The sequence below is a fragment of the Abramis brama genome, assembly GCF_963993115.1.
Source record: "Abramis brama genome assembly, chromosome: 3".
Classification (NCBI taxonomy): Eukaryota; Metazoa; Chordata; class Actinopteri; order Cypriniformes; family Leuciscidae; genus Abramis; species Abramis brama.
Window position 1 is genome coordinate 33,063,842 of NC_139965.1, and position 23,105 is coordinate 33,086,946.

A 23,105-nucleotide genomic window follows, 5' to 3' on the forward strand; every position below is an offset into this window, starting at 1 on the left:
AAGCTTTTAAAAACCTACAGTGTGCACTACAGTTTCTGGGCTCACAGTGTCCTAGACACCATTATTTTAAAGATTCAGAAAAGTTGAATCACTGTCTGGCCAACTGGGATTTCGATGTGGAGATTAAGGCTATGATCATGATTTTTCAGAAGTACTACAGATACTGCAGTGTATATTAGCACTGTTTGTTGTTTGCTTTTGGGATCTGAAGGAGCGTTTGGGTCTGGAAGCTGTGATGTGTGACGTCCGGCTTAACAACCGAATAGAAATCAAGTAAGAGACAACATGCCTGTTGCTCGTTGTGGTCAGTTAGGACAAAAACTTGACATGAAAAAGAAACTTTGCACCTGGTTAATAGGACATAGTGTAAGGCTAGGAAAAACATCATGAAATCTACATCAATATGGTCATAACCATTTCATTGTCAAGAGCTGTTTGCTATATTTTTGTAAATGTAAATTCTTTTGTTTCCCATTAAGCTGCATGTACAGAATCAAACCTCATGCTAGCCAGGATCAAGCCATTCTGTTGAAACATACAGAATTGAGGTCTTGTCAGAGGAAAAAACACATCTTCCCATCCAACCATCAATGCAAAAGAGGCAATTGACATAATCAACTCAGCTGAAGTCATTCAGCTCTGACTGTGTCCGTAATATAGATTGTAGGAATACAGTGACAGTGTACTTGTAAGTCCTCAGGGGTTTATACAAAAGTGTTGTCTAGTATTAAATACCTTCCAATCTCAAGGAAATGACACACTTTCACTGTCTTTTTTCCATGCTAATCTTGACCCTATGGTTACAGTGATTTTTAACAAATAAAATTAACAATCTATCATTATTTACTCACCCTCATGTTCATCCAATCCTGTATGACTTGTGAAGATATTTTGTCAATTGTCAAAGTATTTGTCAATGGTCACCAAAATGTTTGGTTCCCAACAGTCTTCAAAATGTTCTTTTATGTTCCACAGATGTTATGTTCTACAGGTTTGGAACAGCATGAGGGAGAATAAACCATGACAGAATATTTGGGTGAACTATCCCTTTAAGTAGCATTTCACATTTGTATTGTTGAAAAGGGGTGAGCACTTCTTTTAACCGTGGATTACTGCTGCAAAATGGGGTTACTATTGCTTTTGCCAGGATAACCCAGAATGATGTTAACCCAGGATTAAAAATGAATGGAATAATGATTTTTTTCTTTATTCATATGATAGTGGAGGGGGAGTTTGGACTAAAATCAGTTCTTATATGTTATGAACACGCCGCATCACTGCTTCAACAGGGTTCACAATTTCAAAAGCCTAGATAAGTCCACAACCTACATTAGGTTCCTGTTATGATATCATCCTGTAATTTTTTTGTGGGTTCCTGATCATTAGTATATGTCATATTATACTCACTTTCTGTTTCGACTCTGTACAGCCTGCTGCTGCATCTGCTGCTGTGAAGGAGAGGGCCGTTTGCGACCGGCCTCCATGTTCTGATTGGTAAGTCCAGGCCGGACAGCGGCATTTCCTCCATATGGTGGCCCTGGAGGCCCCATTGGGGCCCCCTGATGAGGCATTCGTGCTCCTGATGGCATGCCAGGCCGCTGGAAAAAAGGTGACAACCAAAAGATGGACATAAGAAACTAAGTGAGGTGGAGAAAATGTATACGATTAACACACTCTGAATCAAGAGTTTACAGACACAATATAGAGTGAATCAGTATAATGATGGTTTTTAAACATATATAAATAACTGACAATCAATTGTGAAAAATAAATACTTTTTTTTAAATGAAAAGTTTGAACAATGGATATAATATGTGCACCTGTGTTTATTTAAAGTTTAAGGTGAGGTGAATTTTTAAATATCTATCACTATAGTCTGTTAAACCTACTAAATTGACTAGCTCAGAAGCAGCTGTTGCCTGCGATAACAGCAGAAGCAACTGCACACACAATTCATGCACAACCTACTCAACACTTGTGACACCAGAGACAACAGGTCACACGTACAAGAGCTCAGGACAATGAACAAATGTCTCTGAAAGAGTAAACCCATAGTCTTCTTGTCACACATAAATGTTTCCCCTGAGAACAGATGGTGTGTTTCAACTTTTTCTAATACAAACTCATGATATTTTATCTTTTAGCTGCAATTTATTGTATTAGTTAAGATGTTACTCTAATTACATTAGAATGAGGCATGGAAATGGTTGTAATTATGGTAAAATAACATTGAAACAACTTTAAAGTACTGTAATTGACATAACAGGAAATGAGAGATCTAGATTAGTAGGATCACTATTGAATTGAGCAGGTCAATACATATTAACATTATGAGCCACATCTACTAAAAGCTTGCTCCAGTGCAAACCCTCTTTTGGCAGAATTTACTAAAGACATACAGTGAAAAATTAACGCTGAAAGGGCATGGACACATTATTTTTGCGGCTGACCTTAATGCATATGCATTTGTAGGAGCTTTCATTTCAGATGCAACATTTATGGAAGGAGAGTATTTAAATGAATAATGCTAGGTGTTTTACTAAGGTTTGCGCTCGTCAATTTACTGGTATTTAATCATTTGTAATATTCCAGTGAGATTTTTGTATGCACAAGGAGTCTGACAACAGCCGGTATTATCCACACCGAGATCTGTCTCACCATCATCAAATCCACCTGGGATTAGCTACATGAAGAAACAGAAAAAACGGAGACAGACTAAATCCAGAGGAACTGCGGGAAGGTCTCTAAGACGCTTGAAGTAAACGACCTGCAAAGCTACCTGAAAAACTATGTGCAAGTGTACAGAGGACAAAAGCTATTTTAAATGCAAAGGGTGGTCACACCAAATATTCACTTGATTTAGTTAACTGATAAATAAAATCTATTTAGCACATTAGTTTTGAAAGCATCCTCACTTTACAGCATTTTTACACAAGTGTCCCGCAGTTCCTCTGGATTTAATCTGTCTCAGTTTTTTCTGTTTCTTCATGTAATCCCAGATGGACTTGATGATGGTGAGATCAGATCTCCATGTGGAGCATATCGGCTGTTGTCAGATTCCTCCCACTGGATTATTACAATTAATGTCAAAATGAATGTGTGGAAATGTAAACTGATATTTCCTACTGACAAACTACAGCAAAAGATATAAAACCATTTTTGGGGATGAAAATACTAACGTGCCTAAGACTTTTGCACAGTACTAAGTATATATATATATATACATACTGTATATACCATGGTCTGTCTCAATACTCCATTCTGATTGGCTGGAAGGTGTGCATTAAAATCGTTTAATGCAGGTAGATCTAAGTCAGTTTAACTTTTATTGAAGCACACACCTCACTCGCACACAGAGATCAGAAATTGCACTGTGCACACATAGAAATATGTTGTCAATGCTGCCCTTCCACATTTTTCTTTAAAGTCATTTAATGCACAGCTAGCCATGAATTATCCCTTACATATACATATATATACATATATATATATATATATATATATATATATATATATATATATATATATATATATATATATATATATACATAACAAAGTGACAGACCTGATAGGTGCACAGGAATTGAGGGATACAACTGATGGATGAAAGAGAAAGTTCCCCATGATAATACACAACCATATTCCCAACATAAAGAAGAACCAGCCAATTAGACAGACATGGTAGTGATAGGTTAATGACGGCAAGACTGGATTTTCTTTACTAAGAAAAAAGACAGCACAGGGTTAGGATTGTGGCGCTGGCAGTAAAATTGGACAGGCAATTTGAGAGCATGTCAAAGGTACGGTTTGGAGTGACAGAGAAAACACAAAAGAGAGTGGTCAAAAGAACAAGAGAAACTCCAATCAGACAAAAATAGACAAAAGTGTCCACTTTTTGTCTAAGTCATAAATGAGAGGAAAATTAGTTCAATGAGAATAACTGAAGCCACAACAAAGAAATGTTCAGGGAACAGATGAAAGAGATGAAACCGATAATGAACTGAAACTCAAAGCAAAGCTGCATTACAGGGGAAAATCAGGTGTAAAAATGCACGGATGTGAAAGCTTCACAAAAGTTTAATATTCAATATTTTATGTATTACACATTCATTTCTCATCCAAAACATTACTCCTGACCTATTTTCAGTTTCATCTATTTCTGCAAGAGATGGCAGGATAAATCTGAAAAAGCTTCTGAATCATACCAGAATAATCCAACCAAATCAATTTCCCTTTACACTAATGTTATCACTTGTAATCATTATCAACGGAGGTTTTTCTCTTTTCAGTTGACTGTGAGAAGCCTTTTCTTCTATTTCTGATTTGCAATCTCGAAAGTTGTGACTTATGTTACTACATAATTTAACAATTTCTTTAAAGAAAAATGGCAAACTAAACATTTTGCCAATTGATGAGCACAATAAAAAAAAAGGTTTTCTCATGGAATGTTCAATGGGAACTTCTGAGTTATTGTAGCAACAATAACGAGAGAGACAGACCTTAGTGAAGGGACATTACACCAGCATTACTGTATATGGCTGAAAAATAATTTCTTAGAATGCACTTACCACATCTGATTTATGAAACGCTCAACATTATTAAAGAGCATTCTATAGACCTTATGTAGCCCCGCCCCTTTTCAGCGCTGCGCTCGTTGTCTTTTGACTTCCGGTCTGTATTTTCACAGCGATCTTGCGTATTTATGAATGAACGGCTCCGCCGGCTCGTTTTAAAATCTTCCCGGTCTACTGACATTTGTTAAGACATCTGCTTTAAACATTACAATCCTCATGATACCTTTCGTTAACTTTACATCAAGTAAATCCACTTCAAAAGCTAATTACTCCTGGACAGCAATAGAGTGCCGAAGTGATGACGTCATTTTGTAGGACAACCCGGAAGTTAGCGGCGCATGGGTTCCCTCGATCGAAAAGCAATGCATTTTCCCCATAGACTTTTGGAAAATCGCAAAAAATAAGATCTGTGTTCAACAAAGAGTTGTGACCCTAACACGTTTTGTCTATCAAGATAATCTTTACAAGCTAATCCACAATTTATACATTTTGAAGCCTAAATAAAGCCGTCAGATATAAAATGCTAACAGTAGGCTATAAACGGACTACAGCACACCAAAGAGTATAGAAGTTACTTCTATACTCTTTGAGCACACCAGCACACCATGGTCGCGGATCAACGTCATCATCAAGCTTCTTCAAACTTTATTTAAAAAACACGCTCGCTCATTATGATCTGCGCTGTGTATGAACCTATTTTTACAGTCTATGGTATGAACACTTATCCACTTTTTCATGAGAAATATTGCCCATTCGTTTTTTCCAAAAATGTTAGAAACTAATTTTGTTTATGCGTGCCTCTCTGAGATTTTTTTTAATCTTTTGTTAATGTTTTATTTATTCGTTTATTATTTTGTTAGTTTATATAAACCTTAATATTATTTTCTTTGTGATTAAGGTTATTATGCCTGATCATTGTGCCCCAAATAAACTTTAAAGATTATCTTTCACTGTATTATGTTTGATTGTATGTTTGCATACCATTTGCTAATTCGCCAGGAAAAAACGCGCTTTCTCAGAAGCACTAACGTTATGGCCGTATCAATTTCCAGTCCTTTTTCTTAGACGATAGAAAAACCATAGATCGAGGAGAGAACCACTATAAATCTGGACATGAACAGTGCAGCTTAGATGCTGGTTTACTTGCCGGTATTGTAAGGGCCAGCATGAGGGACAAGGTTAATCGAGTCTCGGTAAGTAAAACTAGGGAGAGATAGAGGAGTTATAATAGTGTTCTATGTATTTAAGATAACTATACAAATAATCTCTGAACAAGCATAACACAGTTAAATTCCAAACATTTAATATAATAGTTGTATATAATTATATATGTTGAATTTAAAGAGAATTGTCCAATAGCAAATGCTTATTATAATATATTATAATTAAACCATATATGTTCCCTAAATAAACCACATATACTAATTTTGTTAACATTTTCTAACGTTATATATTTTTACCTGGTAATCCACAAGCCCCAATGTGAGAGCCAGTGTAGTAAATTTTATCTCACATTCACATTACTGTGAGCTGACTGGAGTGTAGTTACAATAGTATACAAGTAGTATACAATAGTTTAACATTTAATTTGTGTGTCAGACAGGCAACTTACAGTGCATTAAGGCTATACATATCAGCGTGTTCTCTGGGAATTGTCCACGTTTATATAGCACATTAAATATAGTTAACATTTACTACTAAAATAACAAAGATTAATATCATTGTTACCTAATGCCTTAACTACCGGTAATGCTGTTTACAAATACAATCATATTATTATAAGTGGGTAAAAGCCAAGTTCACAAATATCAGGGTGCAGGGTCCACCCTTTCTATAATTGTATCCAAACAAGTTACAATAAAAGTCAATAAACCAGGTATTATTTTGAATATTTTAATTAAACATTTCTCAACGTAACGTTAGCCTTTAATAAAACTGCAGCGGATCTAATCTATTAAACAGTGGCAAAGTAAACAAGCTTTTAGATATTTTAAGAGAAAGACAAAAGGTATTTTAGCTGTTGATTTGGTTATGAAAAACGCTTATTCTTGCTACTGCTAGCCTTTTTTACTCCATCTGGCACGAACCCAGAGTCTCCGCTGGGTAACATCCGACGGAAAATGGTCAAACGAGATTTCATTCGATGACTTGTGGTTGCATCTCGGGACAAAACAAAAATAACGTTATGTATATTAACTGAAAGGTAAACTTCTAAGACCGTGAAGCTGAAACGCGGGCTCGTGAGAGATTTCATGTTTGTCATGATGACGTCTAAAGTCCCCGCCAAAGGATGTAGTCCCTTTTAGCAACTTGTTAACAACCACCGTTTTTAAGACCTTATTTCAGGCGATTTAGCAAAAACCCATTCAAAAAACCCATAGACTTCAGGGCGAGGGAACCGGTAGTGCTAAAATGCTAACTCACTTCCGCGTTTTGGCCTACAAAGTGACGTCATAACTTCGGCACTCTATAGAGAGCCTTCGGAAAAATATTGTATGGTAGTCAATGGTGAGAGACAACAAATATTTTGATCTCGTTTGAATTGTGCCCTGAATTACACATATGATGTTTGTCAATTTAAAAGATACATTTTAAAGTCAAGAAAGTCGCAGCTTGATGTAAAACTGCTGAGGTATAAGACTGTGAAAATACAGAATTACAGAGACTACAAACCCAAAAGGCGCACATGTGACGTCATACCTTTTCTCTCAATGAATGAAGCTAACTTTACTGAAGCTAACGTCTGTCATTTTTTCTGTAGTCTTACGGTATAATCGTAACGTTACGCCGTCATGCTTGTTTTGTACCAGACTACACACATACGAGCAACGGATCTTGCTACGTTACGTACATAGTGCGAGACGAGTCGAGAGATATAGTTCATTGAGCAATTTTCACATAACACTAAATGGTACTCTTCTGTTTTATGACAAACTGCGACTTTCTTGACTTTCAGAATTATCTTTTAAATTGACAAACATCATATGTGTAATTCAGGGCACAGTTCAGACGGAATAAAAAAGATAAGTTGTCTCTCGCCATTGACTACCATACATATTTTTTCCGAAATAAGGTACCATGAGCCGGAAGCGGAGGGGAGGGACTTAGGCTCTCTATGCCATAGAAATATACAGAGCGACCGGAAGTTCTGGAAGAAAAACGGAAGTTCAAAGACAATATTCTAAAGATGGCGGCGCCCTCGTTTCTCTGGCACATAAGGTCTATAAAGCCGCCAAAGTCATAGAACCACTGAAATGGAGAAGATCTATCAAGCTCCATTCCTAATGGTGTGAATGAATCCTATGGCATAGTTATGTTAAACATTATTACTTTCACCTTGTGGCTACGTTGTGAGAAATATCTTTGCACTTCAGTTAAACAGGAAGGGTTGGCACTGAACTGCTGCAGATGTGGAATGTGGAACAAATGTGTGAAAGTAATGACTAACTGCTGATTTTAGACGCTTTTGTGTTTAATTTACACAAAGGAAGTGATTGTGATGTACCTAATGTACGATGGACCTTGCGTGGGCTTGAGCTCTGTTATGTCTGCAGGTTAGGAGACTGATGAAGTGAACTCTAGACTATTGTGAAATAAGAGCAGACTGTGCTGGGAGCATTGAGTTGCAGGGTAATGAAAGACAATGACTTACAATGAGATATTTAGAATTTGATAAGGCCACACTCTTTTAGGTGTAACATTTCTGTTATTCCCTGAATACTGCAGTTAAACACTTTCTTTGTCTCTCTGTCTGATGTACTGCCAGATGCTTTTAGCGGTCTGTGTTTGCTGTTGAGCGGTCTTACGCTTATTAACACAGGAAAAACTGACCAGCAGGAGAAATAATCATGTTTAATAGCTAAAGAGGGATAAAATAGTCTTTAATCAGATTCTTCTTGTTATTAGAGTAGCGAGTTCACACATAAACATAGATTAAAAAACACTTGAACATTTCAACAGACCTGAAATGTACCACTTAAAATAGTTTAAACAATTACTGTCCTTTGGTGTCTCTCTCTGTGAGGCTGCTTTGTTCACAAACCACTTTGAATATAAATTTGGATGCAGGTAGGAAGGAAAACATTTTATTTGGAATATTTTTTCCAGCAGTCACACCATGTAGATTTGCACTTCAGAGAGATTGGCGGTGCTTGAGCTGTCAATCAGCACTGACTGATGAGCACTTCTGCCTGATTCCTGCTGATAAACAACTTCTTTTTCTCAAGAACACGCATGTCCCTCTGGAGTTTATTTGCTTCCTGTTAATATGACAACTGCACAGACATCTGATTGGACAGACTTCCATAACTGCATTATTTCACTCCTGAAATAATCCATGAGTTTCTGCAGATGTTTAGGCCCACATTAGCTATATTTATATGTAACCAAATAATCAGTTTATAATAGGACTGAAAACCTTCATGTAAACACCTCAATCCGATTGAGCTCAATTTAAATTTAATTTTGATGTGGCTGAAAGGGGTGGTGTAGCTCTTAAAGGCACAATATGTAACTTTTTTGCTTTAAAAATAGCAAAAATCACTATATGTTATATATTTTTTTTAGTTGTTTACTTACATTATCCCGACTGTTTCCAACAACTTTCAAACCAGGAGAAATTTTAATTTAATTCGAAGACACGGCACGTTTCTTTATTTCCGTTTTGTCGCAGTCAATGGCGTCATATCCGCGTTGTCCCTGGTTTCCGCCCGTGCTGCCATGGTAACCAGAGCTATGAACCAGAGCCCTCTGATAGCAACCAAGACGACAGACGTGGACCACTGTAGTTCGCAATGTCTATCTGCACGCTGTTGTTGTTTCGTTCAAACATTATGGACCATGGCAAGCAGACTTTGGATAAAAAAGGAGAACTAAAACGAGAATCAATATCAGCGCGGTGTTTTCGAGATGCCGAGAGCTCCCATAGACAGTATATAAACGAGAGCTCCACGTCCGAGACTTCGACCGCTCCTACATGTACTTTATTAAACAGGTGAACACATTTACATAAAACTAATCAATGTTATATAGTTCAACAATGATAAAATGTCAGAATATGATCTGTATGTTATTCTAATGTTGATCTAGTTTACTGCTAGTCTCATACAGACAAACTAACACATACTTTTCAACACATTCAAATGCAGTTTAGTGTGCTAGTGTAATGTTAGACCAAGTGAAACAGCGCTGCGTTACCTCACAAGTTTAATTTGTCTAATAAACTGACCTGTGAGTAGTAATTCTGCACTCGCGTGTAGTTCGGTAGAATGAAATGTCCATATTCCTTTTATATCCGCGGGACTCGCGTCGCGTGTGAAGCTGATAGCTCTCTCTTAGCAATCCCGAACTGCTTCATATCACAGTCATGATAAAAGCATCGATGTATTCAGTCATCCATAAACATTATTAGATCGGTCGGCTTGACGTTGACGACAAGATCCATAATTCTTAGCAAATGTTGCATCATCAAACTACGCCTTTGTTATTGTAAATAGGTTAGCGACCCCTAGTGGAGAAAAAATCCCATACTGTACGTTTAAATAATCAATTGAACAGAAAAAAAAATAGATATGTAAGCCCTTGAATGTGACTACTTTTACATAGGTTTGTTGACGTATTATTATGTCTTACAAACTGATCAGTGGAGGAGAGGGACTGGATATTATTTTGTAACAGACTTTCAGCTGTTTGCAATGAACAAATCAAACAAAAATAATTGAAATAGCTTAACACAACAAATGTTTCAAGTGGTTTCAACTGAAAACGCAACTTTTAATTACTTCTGCAGTCTCAAAATTATTCAACCCCTTCATGGCAAGCATCTTAGTACTTAGTAGAAAACCTTTTTGCTGTTATGACCTGCTGCAAACAAGATGTTTAACCAGACACCAGCTTCTGGCAGTGTTTCTGAAGAATCTTAGCACATTCCTCATGAGCAATGGCCTCCAGTTCAGTAATATTCTTGCTTGCTGCAACCACCTTAATTTCCATAGGGTTCAAGTCAGGTGACTGTGATGGCCATTGTAGAATCTCCCAGGACTTCTTCTGCAACCAAGCCTTGGTGGAGTTTGAGGTGTGCTTGGGATCATTGCCCTGTTGGAAGGTCCAATGACGCCCAAGCTTCAGCGTCCTCACTGATGGCACAACGTTTTTACTAGGATTTTCTGATACCCATCTTGCCTTCCACACGCTGCAGGTTTCCAGTGCCAGAGGATGCAAAGCAGCCCCAGAGCATCACGAGCCCCACCATGCTTAACTGTAGGCAGAGTTACCTTTGAACTGTAGAACTAAGCTTCCAACAGTTTCTCTAGGAACATTAAAAGCTATCTTTTTGTATCCTGTTCCTTGTTTGTGAAGGGCAATGATATTTCCTATTAACGTTTTGGACCATTCTTTTGACTTTTTTCTAACCATATTTCTAAGATGCAGTCAAACGTGACACTCAAACCTAGCTAGTCTAGATATTCCAAGTGTTCTAGCTAAAGCACACCTGGTGCAACTAATGAAGCCCTTGATTAGTTGCAATAGGTGTGCTTGAGACAACACCTGTTTTTCAGATATGTGCTGTTGTGAGGGATTCTATTCACGGGGTTGAATAATTTTGAGACTGCAGAAGTCATTAAAAGTTGCATTTTCAGTTGAAACCACTTGAAACATTTGTTGTGTTAAGCTATTTCAATTATTTTTGTTTGATTTGTTCATTGCAAACAGCTGAAAGTCTGTAAATTGTGCCAATAAACCTGATTTGCAATGGGGGTTGAATCATTTTGATTACAACTGTATTTTATAGTAATATATTCCTGATGTCATCAAGGCAAATGGCAAGTATGCTCATGATAGCCCTGGTTACATTATTGCGGTGACTTTCTCCATTTCTGAACGAGGCAACTAGGTACTGCGCATGGGCTGAATTTTTTTCCTCTCCAGAATACATGTAAAAGAATATGTGATCCTAACTGCAAAGTTTAGGGTTCATTTAACAGAACTTTCAGAATCTGATATTGGATTGGATTCATATGGACTGGTGATTAGTGCATGCACACATATTGATACATAAGACAAATGAAAAGTACAATTTAAATTTTTACATTTCGTTCTTTTGATAGTTTCAAAGTAATTATGCAATGTTTCACAATATGACTGTTTTTTGAAGCAATAAACAAAATGGGGTAAAAGTCATAGTTGTTGTTGTTTTGCTACTTAATTTCAAACAGTTAAACCAAAACTGAACGTGTAAAAACATTGTACTCATCTCATTGTATTTTACCATGGTAGTAAGTTTGCTTGTTTAAAGTGAACTGGAATGAAAGTTTCCGCTCCTAGAGTGAAATGACCTGTAGGTCATCTTTATTTATCCACACAGTTACACAGTAAGACTGAGTCTGTCATTAACCAAGACTGTGCATTTTATTTTGTGTCTGAGAGAAAAAGAGCTAATATAACAGATTACCAGTAATGTGTATTAGTGAAACACTGATAATGTGACACCTAATCTAAACTCGACATTGAGCCAAAACTAAGCGGCTGGAAGGGGAGATCAAAAAGAAAATAAGAACCGAGACAGAATATGAACAAAACTAAAAACAAGTCATCGCCCAAGCACGAGTGATCAAATACACAGATTTAGAACATTTAAACGAGACGGCAACAGATACTGTACATAATTGGCCATAGATTTCCTTCCAAACAAAACAAACTTTGAGAATACATTTCTCTCATTCTAGAAGCTGTTCAAACTGTAACTTAATTGTAAACCTTGATGAGCACATACTGTTCCTTGCCTTGGGAACAAGGCTGCTGAACCACCACATTCTTGCAGCTCAAGCTGTGGTCAAACATACTGCCATGTAACAACGAATATACAGTATAACTTGCACACGCCAGGCTTTAGACAGGAGTGCAGCACAGAAGCAGCAAGGTGAATAATATAGCAAAGGTTAGGCTGAGGTAATCCAGGTAACTCATGAGTCCAGAAAGAAACATAGAAGAAGCAGAGGAGAACAACACAGGCATAGGAGAGGACATAAAAGGATACGAAATAAGGAGCGGGAAACATTTTGCCCAGGAACAATCAGTGCTTCGCCAAGGTTAATTAGTCTGCAGAGGCAACACCACCATTTTCCTCATTCATCACCCAAACTCAGCATTTATGTGCTAAAAGTTAAAGCAACTGTATGCACTAAGGCAAATAGTGAACAAAAGGTTATGATGCAAACTAAGATGATTGCTGCAACTCTGCAAGTGCAAGGTGTTTTCTTACAAAATAAATTATAAAACACATCACATGCCAGAATTAACTATTAAGCCATAAAGAACTCAAGTCATTATATACACAGCAGTTCAAAAGTAAAAAGGTACAAAATTCCTTACAGTATAGTACAGTTAAAAAATCCCCTAAAGGCTGGAATACACTACATTAGGAATCATACATTTCCCGATTTTGTAATTAGTTAAAGAAAACTGGGCATCATAAAATCGTTCCGAACACAACAAATTCACGCATGAAACACGTGCCATGTTGCTAATGAATTTGCGTGACAAATAAAAACAATATGTTCTAAAATCAGCTCAATCGTCCAAACGGATGGAAATCATGGAATCAATAGTATGAAGCTAAAATAAAATCAGAGTCTGTGCCCATCATACACTGCGCAATTTTCTATGAAATCTGTCAATTCAAATCTGCAGACATGGCTCTGACTTTCGGCAACTAAACTTATTCGGTAAATCTAGGCAAAAGTCGTGTAGTGTATTCCAGCCTTAAAACTGCATTTATTTGATTACAAATACAGTAAAATAGTAATAATTTGAATTATTGTTACTTTTGAAATAAATTTGTTATTTATTTGTTATTTAGTTATTTGAATATATTTTAAAATGTAATTTATTCCTGTGATCAAAGCTGAATTTTCAGCATCATTACTCCAGTCGTCAGTGTCACATGATCCTTCAGAAATCATTCTATGTTGATTTGGTGATCAAGAAATATTTTTTACTATTGTCAGTGTTGAAAACAGTTTTCCTGCTTAATACACATTTTTGCAGGATTCTTTGATGAATAGAACATTTAACAGAGCATTTTTAAACAGCATTTATTTAAAATAGAAATCTTTTGTAACATTATAAAATATATTTACTGTCATGTTCGATCAATTTAATACATCCTTTCTGAAAATTAAAAAAATGGGATTGTTAAAAATTACTGAGCCTAAACCTTTGAACAGTAGGCTAGTGTACATCACACGACAGTTAAATAATTCATAATAATTCAATAATTCTGCATTTAATTAATATAATAAAAAACCCTGAATAATCAAGTCAAATAGTAAAAAAGACAATAAAGACACCAATCAATGTATCAATAAAAGTATGTAATAATGTAAATGTAATAATAATAATTTTAGGAATAATAATAATAATAATTATTATTATTATAAGTATTATTAAGAGTCTTTCAAATCCCAAGGTCGCTTTGAAGAAACAGCAAGAAATTATTGGTAAGAAATTACCAAGAACAAAAACACAAGAATCTTAATATGAACGCAGGTTTACGCATTACACTCGATATACTACAAACTGCTTTTCACTTCAGATTGATCTGCTCTGTATAGACAAAGCCCTGCTAATCATAAATAAAAGATTACACAGCTACTGTATGTACACAAAATGTTGCAGACATTAAGTGGATCCTTATTGCCTCTTCTGCATCAAACCTTGAATAGTGTCATACGGGAAACATCAGTCCGTGTTTCAGTATTATTAGTAGGCTAGTAATCATTACTACTGCTACAAATACACCATTTAGCTCTAGAAATAGCTTGAATTTTTAATGAACAACATGACAACAGACACGCTAATCTACATAGTAGATGTTATCTGTGAAGCACCTGATGTGTTCTTGGAGTTGTAATAATAGTGTGTTGAGTCTGAAAGCGGCTTGTGTTTTGAATGAAAGCGCTCGTCACCTTAGGCATGCTGCCAAACGCATGCAGCCTCCAGTGACCAAGTGCAAGTGGCTACCTTTGGCCTTTCTTTTGCGTTTGCCGATCCTTCTCGCTCTTTTTCTTAAACACTCGCCTCCCTCGTTCGCCTCTCCTCCCCACCCCGTCTCCGCTTTAAAAAGAAGAGCGGAGCGGAGCCGGGATCCGGAGGACTGGATATAACCTTCACATGGACACCGTTCAGCGCTATCACTCAAACGCACGGGCTGTGTCTGTAGCTGAGCTCACACACACACACACACACACACATGTGCCGAGAGGGTACGTACCACTCCATGGACGAGGAACTCAAATAGTTTGCTCTTGGTGGCTTTGCGAGCTCCTCCAGCGGTCTCCTCCGAAGCCATTTCCCTCTGGTCTCCCTCTCTTTTGTCTTTCCCTCTCCCTCGCCTCTCTTCCTTTTCACCCTTCGCTCACCTCCTCAACCCCCCTCCGAGGCTCCCTGCTCCACTTCCCTTACTTTCTGCTCTTTCTCTCCCTCTGTCTCGGAGTGTGCTGCCCTGTCGAGCCTCTCGCTCTCTCTGTGTCTCTCACGCTTACGTTTGGTTGAGCTGCCTTTCAGGAGCCCAGCTGCTACAGAACGTGGGGGGTTGAGAGTTGGGGGTCTTTCAAGGGGGTTCCTGCTGGCCCACCATGACCGTCCCTCCCTCCCCCTTTTACAAACACGCTGACTGAAAAGCACACACGCTCACAGGCTGCTGCAGCTGTTGCATTCCATTGGTAGATAAGGGAATGCTCGCTGACTGGTCGCTCGCAGCCCTGCTGCGGTGTAGTTAGTCTCGCCGCTAACCAAACCCCTCCTCCTCTGCCTTCACTACTGCTCTCGCTCGCTCTCCTGTCCTTTGCTGCATGCAGTCAAACCCAGCAAGGCTTGGAAGACACTGCTCATTCTCAAAAAAATGGAGGGAGGATCCTTAAAGCAGCAGCAGTGAGGAAAAGCTGCCCGTATTTAGACACAGGTCGGAAATAAAACTGGTTCAGACAACACTGAAGGCTGAATTTTTTAAAAAAAAATTTATCTCGTTACTGGCTGTCTGTCTCAACTAAATATGAATACTTGAAATGATTACCTGATCTCTCATTTTTGTGAGAGATATGTCAGTCAGATGGATTTTGTTATATTGATGGATTGTACTGTGGATATTGTGGGTTTTGAAGCCATTCCTTACCAACAATGACAACGAACAGTTAAAAAAAAATAAAAAAATAAACATACAGTAACACTTTAGATTAGGTACACACATTCACTATTAACTAGTTGCTTATTAGCATGCATATTACTAGCATTTTGGCCATTTATTAGTACTTATAAAGCACATATTAATGCCTTAATCTGCATGACCTTATTCTAGATGCCTTAACCCTACCCAATTAACATAACCACGACAACAACTTAACTCCTAGTGAACATATACCCTAATCTAGTGTGACCAAAAATACCTAAATAATATTTAGGTATAATTTATTTAAAAAAAATTATATTAAAAGGGTACCCAAAAAATTATATTAAAAGGGTACCCAATTAACATAACCACGACTGTTGTGGTTATGTTAATTGGGTAGGGTTAAGGCATCTAGAATAAGGTCATGCAGATTAAGGCATTCATTTGTGCTTTGTAAGTACTAATAAATGGCCAACATGCTAGTAATATGCATGCTAATAAGCAACTAGCTAATAGTGAATGTGTGTACCTAATCTAAAGTGTTACTGTATGTTTATTTTTTTAACTGTTCGTTGTCATTGTTGGTAAGGAATGGCTTCAAAACCCACAATATCCACAGTACAATCCATTTGTACAATATATATATCCCCCCCCCCCCACACAGACATCTTATTATCTGTAGTTTTTGTTTGTTTTCAGTGTACAGGAAGCTTAATCAAGAAAAATTACTTCTGATTCTTCTAAATTTGATTCTGGGTTTTATATAACCGTTTCATCATTTATTCATTTTTTTTTGCACATTTGATGAGTCAGTTCCTCAAATGTCTACTCGCCTTATTTTCCCCATAATTGCAAATCTAAGCTGTCTACTGTAAATATTTGTTTAGGATGCCTGAATTAAAATACATCCCTATACCATTCAATGTTTTTTTAAATGTCTAAGCTTAAGTAAATCTTAAATAATGACTAGGCCTATATGCACGGGGCAGAGAAGAGCTAATGAAATTGAACCAGTTACTCTGTCACTATGCAAGTAGACTAGCATGTGAATGATCAAGCCAGCTATAACAAATATTAACCATATTTTCCCTGTTTCAATGTTTCTAGGAAATGTTCTTAACTGGGAAGTAACTGTTTCTAGGAGGTATATTTTGCCACTATTTGGTCATTGGGAAGTAATTACATTTACTTTTAGTTATTATTCAGCACTTCTAATAAGTCTGTTTCCCTAGAAATTCTTAAAATATTTCAGCCAGAACATCAAACACTGAATAACAGATTTTTGACACTTTCCCTGAAAAATGTCTCCCTGTATTTTTGGGCACATTAGCAATAAACAACGGCACTTTGAAAGTCTGTAATTGTATTTAGGATTGAGGGTAATAATTTAAGAACTGTACACTGAAAAAAAAAAAAACATTTATTGACCACTAATATAAATATTGGCATGATTCTAGAAAATGTGTGTGTGTGTGTGTGTGTGTGTGTGTGTGTATGTATGTGTGTGTATATATATATATATATATATATATATATATATATATATATATATATATACACATACACATATACATATATATATACACACACACACATACATATACATATTATATAGATAGATAGATAGATAGATAGATAGATAGATAGATAGAAAAACAAATAATAATAAAATAAAAAAACAGAAATATGCCGTTTACACATAAGCATTCAGTGTTGCAGAAGCTTTAAGTTTACACAGATGAAGAAGAATTGCCCTAACAAGGACATAACCTCAACCTGTGAATCACCAAAATTACTACCACATTGTCTGGCTGAAAACTCCAAAGTTAAGGGCTATGATTCTAAAGGAGAGCTGTGAATATTATTAAATAACTAAAATGCCTAAATTAGGAAAAATATCCCAAGTGTTTGAATACAAGTCATTGTTTGTTGAATAATCAGAAAGTGTCTAAAAAAGAAATTCATCAAAACTCTCTGCATTAACAAGAAGGAAGATTTTGAGAGATGCCATAGTGAAGCTGAGAACATGCATAAGTCAAACATATCAAGAGCTCTGCATAACATGGGCCTTTATGGGAGAGTGGCACAAAGGAAACAATTACTCAAAATGAAAGCATGTCTGAACTCTAGAGTCTGCCAAAAATCATAATAATGACCAAGTGTGGTGGTGTGGGAAGTGATTTTGTGGTCAGATGAGAGAAGAAGTGATGTGACGCAAACCTAAAGTTGACTTTAAAAAAAACCTACCAGACGTCACGTCTGATTACAATGCACAAAATAAATAAATACTGTGGGAGGGCCTGGTTTAGTCCAAAAAGGTTTAGGAGAAAAAAACAGGCTTCTTTTGCTGTGACATTGTGACCCCTTGTGATCACTTTTGATCAGCCATTTTCAGGAAGTAGTTCTACAAAAGCATCTCATCAGAGAGCTGAAAAGATGTGTATGTCTCAGTACCCCTTTGAGTCTCCCCAAGTCTCCCTTTTACCATTGCAGCTCTGCCAACTGCTCAGGTCCCATTGACTGGGAGGTAAAGGGGGTGGGGGACTCGCATAGGGTAAGGGGAGGAATTTTCTGTGTGTCTATTGTTGGGCAGTTGACCTCAAGCTGAAGCTGCAGTTTTAGGTTTCTCCTGCAGAGGTCTGTATATGACTCCCAATGAAACGACTGACTCTAATCAATGTGCCACAGCACTGAGGCATGATTACGGGTGTGTTCACACTTGTACAGTAGTTTGGTTCTCTTGTTTCTTTTGGTCCAGTTTTAATTTTTTAGTTATTTTTATCCATTCCGCATCTCCCACATATGTGTGTTTTAGCAAGGTGGTCTGTGTTGCAAGTTGGTGAATGAAGATACTTGCCAGGTTACGTGTCACTCCTGCTTTATTAATTTATCCAGTGTAAAACCCGGACACGGCCACACAAATGTGTCTTTTTGTTAATGACTGTACTACTACAGGATTTAACTCAGAGTAACAGCTCTCTACAAGTAACAAAAGACACTGTAACATTCTGTCACAAGCAAATCTAGTTGCATTTTGCATCAATGAATTTCTTAAATTATCCTTTGACTATGTTCTAGCCCGCCATATAGTGGCGAAATTTTTTTTTTGGACTGATGCCAAACTTGCTTGCCGAACCCTATTATACAGTATATTAGGCATCCCTAACTTTGCAATAATTAAAACATGAAGGACATTCAAACCAAGCTGATAACTATTCCTGAACCACAAAATGCTGAAACATATCACTAAATCAAGGCTAAGCTGCACAATAACACAATATTTCATTATTTTTGCAATTCCATTTGGTGACACTAGTGACACAGACAAAAATGTTTAACCTTTAATGGGAAAGATATGGCTGTTATCATTTTATTGAACTTTCTCTTAATAAAGATATGAACATTTTCTTGATTCAGACTCTTTCAATGTTCAGTGTACAAAGCTTACATGGGAGGTCCGTTTTCAGACTAAATACACTCTCAGCATAGTCAGAAGTCAAAGCCAAACAAAATTAAAAGCAAGCTACCTTATTCATTTAAAGGCCAAATTTGATGCAATTTTGGATTACAGTGCATGTAATAACAGCCCAGTTGTATGCAACATTTGCTGTAGCATACTAGGAAATTATTGTTTAAAATGACAATAATAGTTCCAAACTATGCACTTGAGTTTAAGCACTTGGAAAATATAATATTTAAATACCAGAAGGATTACAAAACACATGTAAATCTAAAACAAAAAACTAGAGATTTGCTACAAAGTAATTAATTTGTTTTTTTCATGGAGAAAAGCAGAAAATATTAACGGCAACATGATTTTGATTTGGACTGATTAAACATGTCTATCCTCTGTTTTCTAAGACCAGTTTCTCTGTCTCAAAATTGACAAAATTGTGAAGAACTGTCCCATCTCACAATCCTCACAAAAACGAAACATCTCATTGGCACCCAAAATAGTTATTTTGTAATTAATATCATTATATTATAACTATTATAACCACTTCTGAATATAAATGTGATCAACAAAAGCTTAAAGGAACACTCCACCGTTTTTTGAAATAGGGCTTATTCACCTTCTTTCCTACATTTAGATAGGTGGGCAAATGCATTTTTGTCTCAGTGCATGCATTGTTTTAGTTTGACAGGGTCAGCGCTAGCTTAGCTTAGCTTAATGAATGGAATCCTTTGTTGCCAGCTAGCATGTCCTGAGTAAAAGTGATTAAAAAAAAAAAAAAAAAAAAAAAAACCTAATTACTTCTTGTGGCCTGCGTATTCACGAGTACAAATAGCGATGCAGATTAACACTAGGCGATTTCCTAGGCAGATATTGACTTGGGACTATATTAGGGGGAAGCACAGGCGAAGCACTGCTACTTGGGCGCAGAGATATCACGCAACACATGAAATCCCACGACTTCCGTCAACATACCGGCGTGAATAGTAGCTGGCTATTTTTCCTACAGTACATGAATGGCGATGAACATGGCTGATTTTGTGAGAGACGAAGAGGGTGACTTCTCAGACAGTCAAGATCCAGAACCATACCTCTATGAACCAGAGTTTTCAGAAGAGGAGCTGCGTGCTTTGGAAATAGAACGACAGGAGGAGGAGGTTGCGATCGCTCAACAGCCCGAGGACGTGAGGATGAGAGCCAACACGAACTGGTGGTGTGAGTGTGGGGGAATATGCCAATCTATGCCGACTGAAATAGAGTGTCTGTGCTGTGGCAAGTGGGACAAGTTACTGCCATCGATGACCAGGCTCAACGCGTCAGATCAAGATGAGCGTGCCCGCAGTTGTGTCACAGCTACCGAGGATTTCACGGCGTTGATCCATCCTGCAGTACTCGATTTTTTTTTCCGGTGTGATAAAGTGAACTGGAAAAAATGGCCCATGCCGAATGGACCAAATGGACAGCTGTCCACAGAGTAAGTGATTATTTTAAACATGACGCATGTATAGATCGACCCATATTATACCTGTATTCACAAGTTGTGGGATTTCATGTGTTGCGTGATATCTCTGCACCCAAGTAGCAGTGCTTCGCCTGTGCTTCCCCCTAATATAGTCCCAAGTCAATATCTGCCTAGGAAATCACCTAGTGTTAATCTGCATCGCCATTTGTACTCGTTGTGAATACGCAGGCCACAAGAAGTAATTAGGTGGGGTTTTATTTTTTTGTTGATCACTTTTACTCAGGACATGCTAGCTGGCAACAAAGGATTCCATTCATTAAGCTAAGCTAAGCATGCACTGAGACAAAAATGCTAAATGTAGGAAAGAAGGTGAATAAGACCTATTTCAAAAAACGGTGGAGTGTTCCTTTAAGCAACTGAAAAGTAGTTGACATTAAGAAAATAAGAGTAAATTTTATAATATATTTTAGAATAATTATAGAGAATTAAATAAACCATTAACATGTTTTGCAACTAGCAAACTTCTGGCCAATAATACTGCTTCAATTTAATGTAACTTACTTTCTGATATACACTAACCTACCCTACCCTATTGTTCAAAAGTTTGGGTCAGTGTGTGTGGGTTTTTAAAAAAGTTAATACTTCTATTCTGCTAAGATGCATTAAATTGATCCTTAACAGAAAAAAGTATGTGAACTCTATATTTAGTTGAACTTGCAGCAGGTTTCTAATTCCCAGCATGCTCTGCATCAGACTGTTTAAAGAAAATAAATGTTCAAATTAAGTGCTATTTTGTGTGTTTTTGCACAAGATTAATAAAAGGAGAGATGTGTTAGTGTTTAATGTTCTGTTATGTTATGTTGGGACTTATAGGGGATTCTGCTATGTTGCAGGTTTGCATTGTGTTGAGGAGACTTGGCTACGACTTGGCTACGTTCACACTGTCAATTATTGGGAACGAAAACCGCATTTACACACAGGTGTGAGTCTCGAAATGTTCTGTTCAAACAGTAACTTACAGTATAGCATCTTGAATATGGTCTGTATGAACATGCAATGGGAGACAAGCTTGTATTCTCTTTTCAGTAATCATTGTGACTTTGACCAAAATAATATCAAACATGGCGATGTCCATAAAACTGAAAAGTCGTATTACTTTTAAAGGGGTGGTTGAATGTGATTTCACTTTTTTAACTTAAGCTAGTGTGTAATGTTGCTGTAAGAGCATAAACAACATCTGCAAAGTTACAACGCTCAAAGTTCAATACAAAGGGAGATATTTGCTTTTAAAGAAATCAATTTCTAAGGACTACAGCAAACGGCCGGTAGGGACTACAAGACATTCCTCCAGGGTTAGTGAAATCACTAACCCCAACATTTACATAAACCCCTCCTCTGGGAACACAATAAATAAAGGGGGCGAAGCCATTTTATGTTGCTTTGGAGAAGAGTTGTTTGGGTAGTAGAGTGTCGTTGCCGCCATGCCGTCGAAATGCTGTTATTTTCACCCAGATTGCAGGTCCACTTTGTTCAGTGTTCCTAAGGACGGTGGAGTTAGGGAGCAATGGTTACAATTTATTGTTAACTCGGTCCCTCAAAATTATAATCCAAATGTCGCTCTCTGTGCTGCACATTTTCCGGAGGAAAGCTTCCTTAATCTACGCGAGTTCAATGCAGGATTCATAGAACCCGGAAATCATCCGACCGTTTTTACAAGGAGGGACAGAGCAGTGTAGAATAATGGTTAAATATGTGAAAAATAATGCGAATTTTTAAAAACAAAGCATGAACACATGTTACAGTGGACCCCACAAACACAATCAAGCCTTCGAAAAAAGGTGTTTTACAACCCCTTTAACACAACAAGAGTTCAATCAAACCATGAGTTCATCCATCAAATCTTCAATAACCGATAGCAGTTTTTAAATCTGGGTGGAGAGCGGAGCATTTGAGTTGCACGTAGAAAGCAAAACTGTAGAGAGTAGCTCCGGTGGAGAAACAGTGACTGGATCTAAAACCTTCACATAGGTAACTGTGGTTCTGTGAAATCCAATTGACAGGCAGAGGTGGTGCTTAAGCAGCACTAGTGAATTATCACAGAGCCAGCTAAATAAGGTAGAGATAATATACTAAAAAAGTCATGTAGTGACGAAGACTGAGCCTCGAAGGTAATAGCCATATTAGATCGGCATTCAGTCTCGGTATGCCATTCTTCTGCATTCCGAGTGACAAATAACTCTGGCGGTCATACGGTATTCACAGAACCACAGTTACCTACATAACTGGCGTTCTGTTTCATTCCTCCTGACCGCCAGAGGTGGTGTTTAAGCACTAGTGGATGACTCCTACCAACATAGTCATGAGGAATGCCACTCCACTCACCTAAAAAAAAAAAAGTCAAGGTTTTGCCTGAAGAAATGCTGAAGTGACAGCATGAGAGGTAGCAATGCC

General features: G+C 37.3%; 1 protein-coding gene across 4 annotated transcripts in view; it reads right to left on the reverse strand.

Annotated features, from left to right (window-relative positions):
* smarcd3b (SWI/SNF related BAF chromatin remodeling complex subunit D3b) overlaps positions 1–23,105 on the reverse strand; it is a 62,660-nt gene that overhangs the window by 14,307 nt on the left and 25,248 nt on the right. For 2 of the 4 annotated variants that reach the window (XM_084109115.1, XM_084109117.1), the window contains exon 2: positions 1,408–1,598. In XM_084109115.1, coding sequence (XP_083965241.1) covers positions 1,408–1,598 — 191 coding nt within the window. Of the gene's footprint in view, positions 1–1,407; positions 1,599–14,844; positions 15,427–23,105 lie in introns of those variants that run through there. The other 2 variants (XM_084109116.1, XM_084109114.1) reach the window with 2 other exon arrangements.